We start from the raw sequence: 12,582 nt of genomic DNA on the forward strand, positions 1-12,582 counted from the left end.
CTATTCACCCGTTGCTAGAATGACCACCATTCGAGTGTTACTTTCCTTGGCTGCCTCTTATGGTCTTATCATTCACCAAACGGATGTAAAGACAGTTTTTCTCAATGGAGAGTTGGAAGAGGAGATCTATATGGATCAGCCTGACGGGTTTGTGGTAAAGGGTGAAGAGAGAAAGGTGTGCAAGTTGTTAAAATCTTTGTATGGTCTGAAACAGGCACCTAAGCAATGGCATGGGAAGTTTGAAAGAACTCTGACTTCTGCAGGATTTGTCATTAACGAGGCTGATAGGTGTGTTTACTATCGCCATGGTGGGGGCAATAGTGTCATATTATGTTTGTATGTGGACGACATACTGATCTTTGGTATAAACATCAATGCAATTAATGAGGTCAAGTCTTTTCTATCAAAAAGTTTTGACATGAAAGATCTGGGAGAAGCCGATGTAATTCTAAACATCAAACTTATTAAGGATGAGAGTGGGATTACATTAACGCAATCTCACTATGTTGAGAAGGTCTTGAACCGATTCGGTTTTATGGATAGCAAGCCTTCTCCAACACCTTATGATCCCAGCGTCACACTCAGAAAGAACAAGAAAGAAACGAGAGATCAATTAAGATACTCTCAAATTGTCGGTTCACTCATGTACTTAGCTAGCGCTACAAGACCAGATATCTCTTTTGCTGTGAGCAAACTGAGTAGGTTCATGTCCAACCCGGGTGATGATCATTGGCATGCACTAGAAAGGGTCTTGTGCTATCTGAGAGGTACTATGAGTTACGGAATTACTTATTCAGGGCATCCTGCTGCGCTAGAAGGATATAGTGATTCAAATTGGATCTCCGATGTTGATGTACTTTACGCAACAAGTGGGTATGTATTTACTCATGGTGGTGGCGCAGTGTCATGGAGGTCTTGCAAGCAAACCATATTGACGAGGTCAACTATGGAAGCAGAATTAACTGCTTTGGACACAGCTACTGTTGAGGCAGAATGGCTGCGTGAGCTCTTGATGGACTTGCCGGTTGTTGAAAAACCTGTACCGGCTATTCTTATGAATTGTGATAACCAAACGGTTATCGCTAAAGTGAACAATTCTAAAGATAATGCAAAGTCATCAAGACACGTGAAGAGACGTTTGAAGTCTGTCAGGAAGTTGAGAAACTCCGGAGTAATAACTGTTACGTATATACAAACAGACAAAAACCTGGCAGATCCCTTTACAAAGGGACTATCACGAAATGTGATAGATATTGCATCGAGGGAGATGGGTATGAGACCCATAGATGTTACACCATAGTAGTAACCCAACCTTTGTGATCGGAGATCCCGTGAATTAGGATCTGGGAAGAACAAGCTATTGGTTAACTGAGGAGAGTAATAACTAATGATCGTCTCCAAGTGAAGATGCAAAACTCTCAGAGATGTAAGGCTCAGATCTGTAAGGCAGGTTGGCAACATGCCTTAACGTGGTTCTATTGGCTATAATTAGCAAAGATGCTGTCCTACAGAGCAGTCTTGAAAGAACACACCTATATGAGTTCTGACTGTAAACGTCGCAGTCTATGAGATTTGGGTGATCTCTAGTAAGCTCACGAAGAGACCAGGGAGTATGACGTATAAGCTCCAAACCGCGGGGTAGCCTACTGGCGGTCAGGTACTGGTTAAGACTTTGAGTGAAACCTGTTCACACAAAACTAGCAATTCAAGGCATAGTCCATTGTCAAGTTGTGAATGGATGTAGCTTAAAGTTCTAGGCAGAAGTTCAACTTAACAGTCTCTGCTGAAACACTGGTATATTAAACAAGTGGTGAGAGAAGGCAAATCTCTAAATGGGTATTTGAGATCTGGTGGGGGATTGTTAGAATTAATGGGCTAGGCCCATAGCAATTTCTGAAATCTCAAAGCCCATGTGTAAAATAGCAAGTGGTGGTGCTAAGTTTAGTCCCACCCCGGAAGTTGAAGAAGAGTTGGACCTCTTTATATAGTGGGTTCTCTCCACCACTCTAAGTGGTGTGTGAGAAGAGAAAGGGAAAACCACACGCGCGCGCACGCTTACCTCGCCTCGCCGGGCCGGGGCGGGGCGTGGCGAGGCGGCGCGTACATGCGACATGCGCGTGAATGGTCCGCCGAAATCCGATCCGTCTCCTTGCAGGAGCGCAGCTTCCTTTTGCCGTTCTATTTTTATGTCTTGGCAGACAAGTTTTTGATTTCTTGTCCGGTAAGTATACGAATTAAAAACCGAGTCGGTTTGGGATTGTGATCGCGACACAATACCGCCTCTGGTCCTAATATATATATATATATATATATATATATATATATATACAGCTACCGGCTGCGGCCAGAGACACACCGAAAACACCTAGGGTTTTGCCTCATCTCACAAATTGCGCCGCCATCGTAGTCTACTCCATCCCAAACGCCGGCGTGCATCGGCGCGTGGGAGAGCAGGTCTCCGGAACCGTTCGTCTTTGCGATCCTGCACCGGGAGAGGACGAATTAGGTTTTTGGGAAGAGTTGTGCGCGACTGCTCAAATTCGTCATCACGGGTTGTCTTCCGTCCAAGTCGGGCGGTGCTACTCATCGTCGTATTCACCGCCGTCAGCAGCAGATCGTCGCCAACATCGTCATCAACACCGTCGCACCCATAATAGCTAACGATCAGTACGTCCAACATCCTCTGTTCATGTCTGTCTCTGCAGCTATTGTTACGTGTTTGCTGCTGTTATGCATGTCTAGTTGTTCTTCTAGTTTGCTAGATTATTGCATGCTAGTATCTCTTCTAGTCATGAATTATTTACTGGAATTAATCATGAACTTGCCTAATATTCCAACAAATCCCGACAGGATCCTTTGTTTCTGTCCTGATCACACGGGCCTACATGTCATATCTCTCTCGACGATTCCATTGCCAGCTCCCAAAACCAGCTCGTGCACGTTCCGATCTTGCACATTCTGCCCGTGGAGGCCGAGGCGTATGCCGTGCGTTTCGATCGCCTTTGGACGGCGTCCATCGCCAAGCTGGTGCTGCTCTTAGAATGCTAGATCGATTCAACGTTTAGTAGATAGATGTACTGTACGTCCAAAGCTAGCTCGGAAGCAGACAAGCAGGTTGATTGACTTTTCAATTCTAGGAGCAATACGTGAGCGTCTGCCCACGTTGAGCAGTGGCCGTCGAGTTCATCGCTCCTCCCAGGCCCACACAAGCTTGCTCCTACGCTGCTGGTCACAATGTAGTGCTTATCATCCTCCCCTCTGTCTCCCGGAAGCATGCCCAGCCATCCCCTTTTCTCCCATTTCTCCTCTCAGGGGCGGACCCAGGATAAAAATGACCCGGGATCCCATGTCTATCACGTATATTTGGATATGACGTACTAATATATCTAAAAGTAACATTAACAATACAATATACATAGAATACGATATAACCGTGAATGTGCTTACCGAGAATCCAGAATAAAGAGTTTCACTTGAAATATTAATTGATAGTAGGAAATTGAATATTAAAAGAAAATCAAAGTGTCCAAAATCTGAATAAAGTATAACCGCCGACAAGAAAATGCAACACTAGATCCTGATTGCCTACAAATAAAAAAGAAACAAAACCACTTAGTAACATATTAACAACAGTTGCGTAATAATAAGTTAAAACCATTACCTACCTAAAATGGTTTCCGACGTTTTTTCATGGCTTCAAAGCGATCAATTACCGCATCATTAGTAACCTTCCTCATTTCGCTTTTCTCCACATAACAAATAAGGTCGTACTTCAAGGCGTCGTCACCAAGACGATTGCGCAAATATGTCTTCACAATTCTCATAGCTGAAAAAGATTTCTCAACTGTAGCAGTGGCAATAGGCAATACTAGTGCTAGCTTCAAAAGTCGGTAAACCAAGGGATAGACAATATGTTTTCTTGTCTCCACCATTTTTTGAGAGAGCTCACAAATATTACTTAATCCATAGAAGCGATTATCTGCTCGGACATCAGCAATGTAAAGATGAAGGTGATGCCTAAGGTCCCTGACTTCTCCATCATCAAAATCTTTTGGATAAAGTTTAGCTAGACTCATCAAATGTTCTAAGTTGAAATCATGAAATGATTCATTTGGGCTCAAAGCCGCTGAGCAAACAAGTAGTTCAGAATTTTTCTCATTGAAGCGATTATCAAGTTCTTGAAGCAGCCAATCAATAACATCATTAAAACAATCCACTTCATAATGATGCCTATTAGTGATACCTGTTTTTTGCCGTGGCTTCTTTGGATTCACATATTGGTCTTCCATTTGCCACTTGGAAATGTCATGCTTGTCACAAAAGACATATGCTTCATGTAGGACAGATTCCCATCCATTTCTCCTTAGATCATTCAAGGAGGCTTTGGTTGAATTCACACACTTAATAGCATTCACAATGTCCTGATTCTTCCGGTGTAGAGCCAATGATAATGTGTTTGTGATTATCAATATAGTGGACATAAGCTGTAAGTAGAACACAAAATCAAAAGACTGGAAATAAACAAGAAGACCACATGCCTGCCTTCTATTTGTGTCATCCCTGTCTTCTTCTTCCACATATTCTAGCACTTTGACAACTGTAGGGAACATATCAATCAAACTCTTAAGTGTCTTGTAGTGAGAACTCCATCGAGTGTCTCCAGGTCTTTGAAGAGCTAGTTCTTGATTTAATCATGTCCCACTTTTTAGCAGTCCACAACCTAAAGCTTCACACACTTGTTCTTTATGTTTGTCTCGAATCATGTCCTTTCTCTTTGAGGATCCAGAGACCACATTCAACAAGACTGAGATCATATCAAAAAAATTACCAATGCATTTGTGCTTCCGAACAACAGCCACAACAACTAACTGAAGCTGATGGGCAAAACAGTGAACATAATATGCTGTGCTATTCTCTCTCATGATTAAGGATTGTAAGCCATTAAACTCACCTCGCATATTGCTCGCACCGTCATATCCTTGCCCTCTAACTTGCTTGAAACTTAATTTATATGCTGCAAATAAATCATCAATGGCAGACTTGAGATACTTGGAAGTTGTCTCCTTCACATGAGTAAGGCCAACTAATGTCTCTATGGCACTTCCACATTTACCAACATACCGCAATACCACCGCCATTTGCTCTTTACCAGCCACATCCCTTGATTCATCAACTAGCAAAGAAAATACATCATTCCCAATTTCCCAAAGAACAGAATGCAATATCTCCTTTGCAAAACATTCAACTATGTCCTTCTGAATCTTTGAAGAAGTCAACTGATTATTACCTGGAGCATTATGGGCCACAACTTTTCTTACCTCCGGATTCTGCTCTGCTGTGTAAGCATGCAATTCCTTGAAATTACCTTTATTGAGAGACTCGTCAGACTCATCGTGGCCACGGAAAGGCAACCCTTGCTTCAGTAACACTCTAGTAACATCAATTGAGGCATTTAGTCGAGTATAATAAGCATTCCTCTCAACATTACTTTGGTTGTTTAGAGCAACATAGATGTGTTGCTTTTGTTTCAGCAAAGCATCACAATCTCTTTTTGCTTGGTTGTGAGCACTATTGATGTCTCCTACATGCTCCTTTAATCTATATTTTTTATTCCAACTTGACCAACCATTTGCAACAAATGCATCATATCCGGCTTCTTTCTTCTTGCGCGGTCTAAACAAGAAACAACAAAAACAATATGCTTTTCGTTTGGACTCACTATACTCAAGCCAGCTCCCAAACTCATCAAACCATTCCCGAACGAACCTTCTATCTTTACCACATATTTCTGTCACTTCAAAATCAGCAGTACGAGGTTGACAAGGGCCATTGGCCAAATACTTCCTTCTTACCATATCTCTCTGATTGGGATGGTACTCGTCTATGCTTCTCCTTTTACCTGGATCAAACTGAATTTCTTCTTCCCAATTGATCTCTTCAACTTGAGATGAATTCCTTGTAGTATTGGCAGAACTAGGTTCATGTGTGGAGGCATCATTTTGTCCATGTGGTGATGGCGGGGCTGGAACATCAGTCTGTTCATGTGGTGATGCATCAATTTGTCCATCCGATGGTGGCGGAACTGAGCCATCGTTCTGATTATGTTCGTGTGACGGACCAACATTTTCATCTTGCACTGAGGTTCTCCTCTTTTTTAGAAACCTATCCATAAACTAAGCTTTTCCTAAAATTTTGCAATTTATTCAGATAATTAAAATTTGCGTGAAAGAAAAGAACTATGAATCATGTGTACGTACATAATACTTGAATTAGAATTGCACGGTTGTAGTATAAAACATACTTGACATGGTGCCGATGCTTCCAGCCGTCCTAGAATTTTGCAATATTGGTCTCCACTTGGTGCACAATTATCTCAAATAGTTCAATTACCCAATACAGTCAAAATCTCTAGTAATATCCAGTACGGCAGTACCCCTAATTCCCTAGGGTTAGAGAGACAAAGCAATAATTAGAATAAGATTTACAAAAGGCTGAGGCAGAGCCGCAGAGGCACGTCGAATTGGGGGTCTGATCAGGCCTGGGTCTAATGCGGCATACCTGTGTCTTCTTTTCTCCACTGATTCGGCGACTTGCCGCGATCTGCAGAATAGGCGGCGTGTCCGACGTACGGGGATACAAAGGAAGGCGAAAGAACAAGGGCACGAAGCGCAAAGTCGAGCAGACGAACAGGCGAGGCGAAGGGCCGGAGGGCCGAAGGCAAGTATCGATCAATGTACTGCTCCTATCCTGGACAGGCTGGACTGGGCCTTCGTGGCTTCCTCAATCGATACAGCGTCACACGCTGCTACAACTGGGCTGCACTTGTGTGATGTACGGGTGTCCTTCTAGGAAAATTAGGGGTGTCCATCGTATATGGGCTCTATACTTATAAGGTAAAAGAGTTTTTTACCCGGTGTCCTGTGCTACCTGGTGGGTTAACGTGGGTTCGCCCCTGTCTCCTCTCCCGATCCCAAGCAGCATGCATTCTGTCGAGTACCTTGTGGACATGCACGGCTACTGTCCAAGCCGACGCTCCTGCTTGCTCCTCGCACAGCACCATTCTTTGCCGCTAGAGCGGACGCCGCGATGGCCGCGCAGCGCACGCACACCACCCCTGTTCCAATTCGACAGCATCGTGCCCAACGCATCCCACATCACGGCATCACGCGGCTGCGAGGATCACCGGCGGAGTAGGAGACGTGTGCCAGGAAGACCGCTCCGCAAGCTCGTAGACATCCACGGGTGGCGAGACTCACCGCCGGTCAGAGGAAACAAATATGATGAGATCGGCCGGTCTCCTCTGTACCGCGATTAGCGCCGGTGCCCATGTGGCGGACAACGGCGGTCTCCTTCTCGCCGGTGAGCTCCATTGCAGAACATCACCACGGATCAGGGTACAAGATCAGCTGCTCTGGATAGGCTGGCGGGGAGAGAGGGCCAATGTACAAGAGGGGGATTGAGATAGAAGATGAATCTGACATAGAGATTAATCTCGTCCTGGATCATTTTTTTTCCTGGTGTGACAAATGGATTCAAGGTTTAAGTTGACCGGGATCAGCGAGGTTAGGGTACGGACTTCAAGGATTTGGACGTGGGGGTTTGTTTGCGTCGCACTCTACAAGGTTTAAAACAGACTTCGCTCCGAGGGCAAATGAGGAGTCGTCCGACGGTGTCGGGGGACGCACATGTGCATAGCTATAGATGCTCTAAGTTGGACTCGATGTTTGTGTAAAAAAGGTCAAACCAAACGTGACAGTCAGCGCGCATATGTCGCCGTAAGTCGTGTCGCCGCCCAGCGACTTTTTTGACACGATCACGTTCATGTCACATGGATCAAATGACAAGCGACAAAATTACTATGCGATGATAAGAAGAACAGACCACTGCCAGTCTGCCACGGTTCGATCATCAACCTCACGCCCGGATAAAATCATTGATCGAGTCGATCGGATAACACAATCTCCAGCTGAGTGAGGATGTCTCCGTACTTGGTCCTGGTCGCCGCGCTCGTCGCCTGTAGCTGTGTCGCCATCAGGAAGGCTCGAGGCAGCAGCGGCAAGTTCCCGCCGTCGCCGCCGTCGCTTCCGCTGGTCGGTCACCTCCACCTCATGGGCGGCGTGCTGCACCGCTCCCTGCTCGAGCTGCACGCTCGGTACGGCAGCGATGGTGGCCTCCTGCTCCTGCAGCTCGGGCGCAGGCGGACGCTGGTGGTGTCCACGGCGGCGGCGGCGGCCGATCTTTATAAGAACCACGACCTCGCCTTCGCCTCCCGTGTGCACAGCGCGGTGGTGGACAAGCTGACATACGGCTCCATCAGCGTCTCCTTCGCCCCCTACGGCGACGCCTGGCGCCGCTGCAAGAAGATGGCCGTCGTGCACCTCCTCTCCCAGCGCCGCGCCGACTCGTTCGCCCCCGTGCGCGCCGCCGAGGCGGCCGCCCTCGTCGAAGGAGCCCGCCGCGGCGCGGAGGCGGGTGAGGCCGTGGAGCTTAGGGAGCTCCTGTACGGCTACAGCAATGCGGTGGTCACCCGCGCGGCCACCGGCGCCGCGGGGGCCACGGCGGAGAAGATCAAACAGCTTTTGGGGAACTCCGCGGCGGTCATGTCGGGGCTCCAGGCGGAAGACGTGCTCCCCGACGCGCCGGCGAAGGTGGTTAGGCGGGCGACGGGGTTCGAGAAGAGGCTCGACGCCGAGGTCGAAGCGTGGGACAAATTCCTATCCGAGATAGTCGCCGAGCACCTTGAGGAGAAGCCAGACAACGGCGCGGGGGAGGAGAACTTCCTGGACGTCCTGCTGCGGCTGAGGGGAGAAGGCACCGCCGGGCTCGAGCTCACCGACGACCGCATCAAAAGCATCGTCAAGGTGATCGTCAGTCGAATCGATCACATGATTCGTTTGGTTTAGTTTCTCAGCAATTTGTAACTTCTTCTCTTTGGTTAATTCTCTGCTCCCTGGCCATTTCTTGCGTGTGTGCAGGACATGATAGCCGCCGGAACAGAGACATCATCCGTCACGTTGGAATGGGCCATGGTGGAGCTCGTCGGGAACCCAAGGGCAATGGCCAAGCTGCAGGACGAGATAGCTCGAGTCACCGCCGGCAAGCCGACCATCGAGGAAGACGACCTGAGCAGGATCGAGTACCACAAGGCGGTGTTGAAGGAGGTGCTCCGGCTCCACCCGCCGGCACCGCTCCTCCTCCCGCACGAGTCGACGACGGCTGCGGTCGTCCAGGGCTACGAGGTCCCTGCGAAGACGGCGCTCTTCATCAACGCGTGGGCCATTGGGAGGGACCCCGCGGCGTGGGGTGACGAGGCAGAGGAGTTCCGGCCGGAGCGGTTCTTGGGCGGCGGCAGCACGACGGGCGTGGACGTGAGGGGGAACGACTACCAGCTCCTCCCGTTCGGCGCCGGCCGGCGGATCTGCCCCGCCATAAACTTCGCGCTGCCGGTGCTAGAGATGGCGCTCGCCAGCCTCGTGCGCCACTTCGACTGGGAGCTCCCCGCCGGGACGCGTCTGGACAAGGGCGAGGCGCCGGGGATGAGCACGCCGCCGCTGACCCCACTGCGTCTAGTCCCCAGGTGCAGGACGCTTGCTTAAGGCATACAACTTGCTCGGCCATGGTTCAGCTAGCTTATAAAATGTGTTTTCTTCCATTGTCTCAGAATATCCGAATTTAATTTTTAAGAGGAGACATTTTACGGTAAATTGAGCCTACAATTTTTCTGTGCAAGTACATACTGGTAATTCCATGTGCGCCTGGGCAAAGACATCGACGCCGCTGCAGGCAGTGCGTGCGCAGCCGGTCCATTAGGCAAACGGTATCGCTAAAAATCAGTCGACTGAGACTGCCGTTCGATCTTCAGCAGCTTGTAAATTCGCGCTGGGAGCGCTTTGTCCCTATTTCGGCCTGTCTAAGGCTTGGACCGGCCCACTTTGTTTTCTCCCCGTCGAACTCGTGATCCCCTGTGCGAGCGCTGCTGATGGGCTGGGGCTATGCTGTATTTCGGTGCGGTTTTTGTTCTATGTTTGTTTTCGGGCCGCATTAAAGTGAACAAGGGGAAGCGGCCACCCCGTGGAGTGAGTCCCCCCATTCTTCTCCATCTTTTTCTTGTTTGTCTTGTTTTTTTTTTTTTGCGGAAGTTGTTTGTCTTGTTCTTGTTGGTGGTACACCATAGATCTGAAGAGATTAGGGTCGTTTTTTGTGTGGATCAAGTGAAGATTAATAGCTTCAACTGTATAGTCGACTCCAGGATTTTTAGTTATTTTTACGTGTCATTATTGTTCAAGCAATCAATAGATTGGAGGTGTTTTTTCCATGGTTCATGCGGATGTAAGGTTTCGGGTAGTTTTTGTAGTGCATCAAGGGCGGCCAGAGTGAGCGGTTGCTTTTGTTTTTTTGTTAGGTGCTGCAGATGTAACGCCAAGTAAACTGCACTCTTTAGTGTTTAATTTCAGTTAGTTTAGTTCTTTTTGCTTCTTAGTCTGAAATTCATGTCTGCTACACTGTAGGAGTTCGTCACTGTGCCCATGTATCCAGTAGAGTAGATGGGATTTTGTATGTCTATATTCCCCCCCCCCCCCCCCCCCCCACGCCTGTTTTTTTTGTTTTGTATCAAATATGTGATTAGTAGTTTGAAGCAGAGAATCACCCCGCATAGTTTAGCCCTTATTTTTTTAGGTTTGATTTTTCTGTGCGTTCATGCGCAATAGTGTCTCTCGCTCTCGCGTGTCTATCGGCAATGTCGGTGTGGTGGATTTTTTATGATGAAACTGGATTCTTTGCTTGTAGCTAGATTCACTTACCTCGATAAATAAAGCCCCATTTTTATGTGTCACCGTTTTTTGTCATTCAGATTTTTTTTCTTTTTTTTGCTGCGTTTTTTGAGGTTCTTTCCAGTAAAGATTTTTTTACAACCAGTAGTACTAAATTTCTTAGTAGGCCAACAGACTGAGATGCAGTGTGTTTCTCCGCTGGATTGTACTGGAAGTAGTTTTTTATCAACATGTTTTTTTATGCTTGTAGGTACTTATAGAGAAATTTTTACACGCTCTTTTACATCCTCTGTACAGAGAGTATAGTGCACTTTTTTTACACCCTCTGTTCATGAGTAGGTGACAAGAGAGATGTGTGTTTAGGATTTTTTTGCTAAGTTGAACATTCTTTTTTGTTTTTTAGTATATCAACCTCTGCTAGTTATCCTTTTTTTTGGACACTTTTTTTCTTCTTTTTTATCTGGTGGGTGCTATCACTTATACTGTTCTTTACTGGGATATTTTTGGTGTCTCAAGAAGTGCTTCTCTCATATCCCCTCATACACATTACTGAAACCATTAGTAGGAGTTTGATTCAATCCCTTGTTTTGTTTTATTCTAGTCGAGATTAGTAGGTCGAAGAATAGGATTTTGCTGAACCATTACTTTCGCGAAATCAGTTCCATGTTTTCTGAGGATTATCTCTGAACTCAAATCCCCTCATATATTACTGGGCCATCATTAGGAGTTGTATAGTCCATTTGTTTGTTTTACTTAGGTTTTTCGTTGAAATCTTTTCTCTCGAAACAAGAGAGATTTTTTATTACTGAATGTATTAGCAGTAGTGTGGTATGTTTATTTTATTTCTCATAACCCCTATCTAATCTGCACCATATTTTTTCTGAAATCTTTTCTTTTTGTAAATAGGAGATATTACTGCTGATATCTATCACTAGAGAGTGGGGGTTTTTTTTTTCTTAGACTCTTTTTTTTTTAATTCAGAAGCATGTTCAAATCTATCTTTTTTTTGCGTAATGAAAAAGAGAATGATTTAATGAAAGTAAGTTTCCAGCAGCAACATGTATTCTTTAGTTTTCTTTTTTCGTGCTAAAAACCATATGAAATTAGTGTGATGTTCATTTTTTTCTTTTGTATATGAATTAATATGGTCTTTTGATAGATTCATCATCCTTTTTATCTCCACATCGCAAATGTAAATATGTTTCTTTTTTTCATCAGCGGGGACGCCAATGATATATTATCATTATCTTGAAATCCTTTCTCTTCGGAAGCATACAAGTTTTTTTGCACTAAAAATCATTTAGCTGAATATGTATGCGTATCAGTAGCACAAATTTTATGTTTTTGGCCTTTTTATTTATGCGCATAGGAGATGCTTTGCAGAGTTTGTCTGCTAACTTGGTCGCAACCGGGGGACCTTTGTTTTGTCAGAGGGGGCAGCGTCGAGAGAGAGGGGGCAAGTTACATGTCCCAACAGTAGGCACACAACTACATGTCTTCTAACTTGGTCGCAACTGGGGACCTTTGTTTTGTTGGAGGGGGCGGCGTCGAGAGAAAAGGCCCCAGCTGCATGCTCAACTATACACATGCAACTGCAGGTCTTTTTTCCAGCATGGTCACAATTGCATGTGTTATAACTTTGTCCTAACTCGAGTTTTTCATTTTTTGTTGTACGGGGAGAGGGGCCAGTTGCATGTCCCAAACCAGGAAAGACAACCGCATGTTTTCTAACTTTAACGCAACTGGGTGACCTTTGTTTTTGTCGGAGGGGGCGGTGTCGAGAGAGATGGGGCCGGTTGCATGTCCCAGA

The 12,582-nt window shown here is 46.1% G+C and overlaps 2 protein-coding genes across 2 annotated transcripts; one reads left to right on the top strand and one right to left on the bottom strand.

Moving 5' to 3' along the window:
• Nucleotides 1–3,570: 3,570 nt before the first annotated feature.
• LOC120964955 (uncharacterized) lies at nt 3,571–7,370 on the bottom strand. Its single transcript, XM_073499353.1, has 8 exons — nt 7,307–7,370; nt 6,998–7,114; nt 5,319–6,082; nt 4,952–5,141; nt 4,539–4,597; nt 3,950–4,484; nt 3,714–3,826; nt 3,571–3,585 (listed from the first exon to the last, which is right to left on the bottom strand). Exons 1-8 carry the CDS (start codon nt 7,368–7,370, stop codon nt 3,571–3,573), a joined length of 1,857 nt encoding a protein of 618 aa, XP_073355454.1.
• Nucleotides 7,371–7,900: 530 nt separating this feature from the next.
• LOC109775853 (cytochrome P450 736A117-like) lies at nt 7,901–9,704 on the top strand. Its single transcript, XM_020334548.4, has 2 exons — nt 7,901–8,861; nt 8,976–9,704. The coding sequence occupies exons 1-2, from the start codon at nt 7,977–7,979 to the stop codon at nt 9,594–9,596; spliced, it is 1,506 nt and encodes a 501-aa protein (XP_020190137.1). The 5' UTR covers nt 7,901–7,976; the 3' UTR covers nt 9,597–9,704.
• The last annotated feature ends 2,878 nt before the right edge of the window (nt 9,705–12,582 follow it).

Source organism: Aegilops tauschii, chromosome 5 (assembly GCF_002575655.3).
Source record: "Aegilops tauschii subsp. strangulata cultivar AL8/78 chromosome 5, Aet v6.0, whole genome shotgun sequence".
Lineage (NCBI taxonomy): Eukaryota > Viridiplantae > Streptophyta > Magnoliopsida > Poales > Poaceae > Aegilops > Aegilops tauschii.

Bases quoted from the DNA above. Each gene is read 5' to 3' on its own strand.
- LOC109775853 (XM_020334548.4), top strand. From the start codon at position 7,977: ATGTCTCCGTACTTGGTCCTGGTCGCCGCGCTCGTCGCCTGTAGCTGT. The intron at 8,862-8,975 runs GTGATCGTCAGT...GCGTGTGTGCAG, and splicing joins GCATCAAAAGCATCGTCAAG to GACATGATAGCCGCCGGAAC.
- LOC120964955 (XM_073499353.1), bottom strand. From the start codon at position 7,370: ATGGAGCTCACCGGCGAGAAGGAGACCGCCGTTGTCCGCCACATGGGC. The intron at 6,083-6,997 runs GTACTCGACAGA...ACGATGGCTCAG, and splicing joins TAGCCGTGCATGTCCACAAG to TTCCGCCACCATCGGATGGA. The intron at 5,142-5,318 runs GTAAGAAAAGTT...GCTGGTAAAGAG, and splicing joins CAGCAGAGCAGAATCCGGAG to CAAATGGCGGTGGTATTGCG.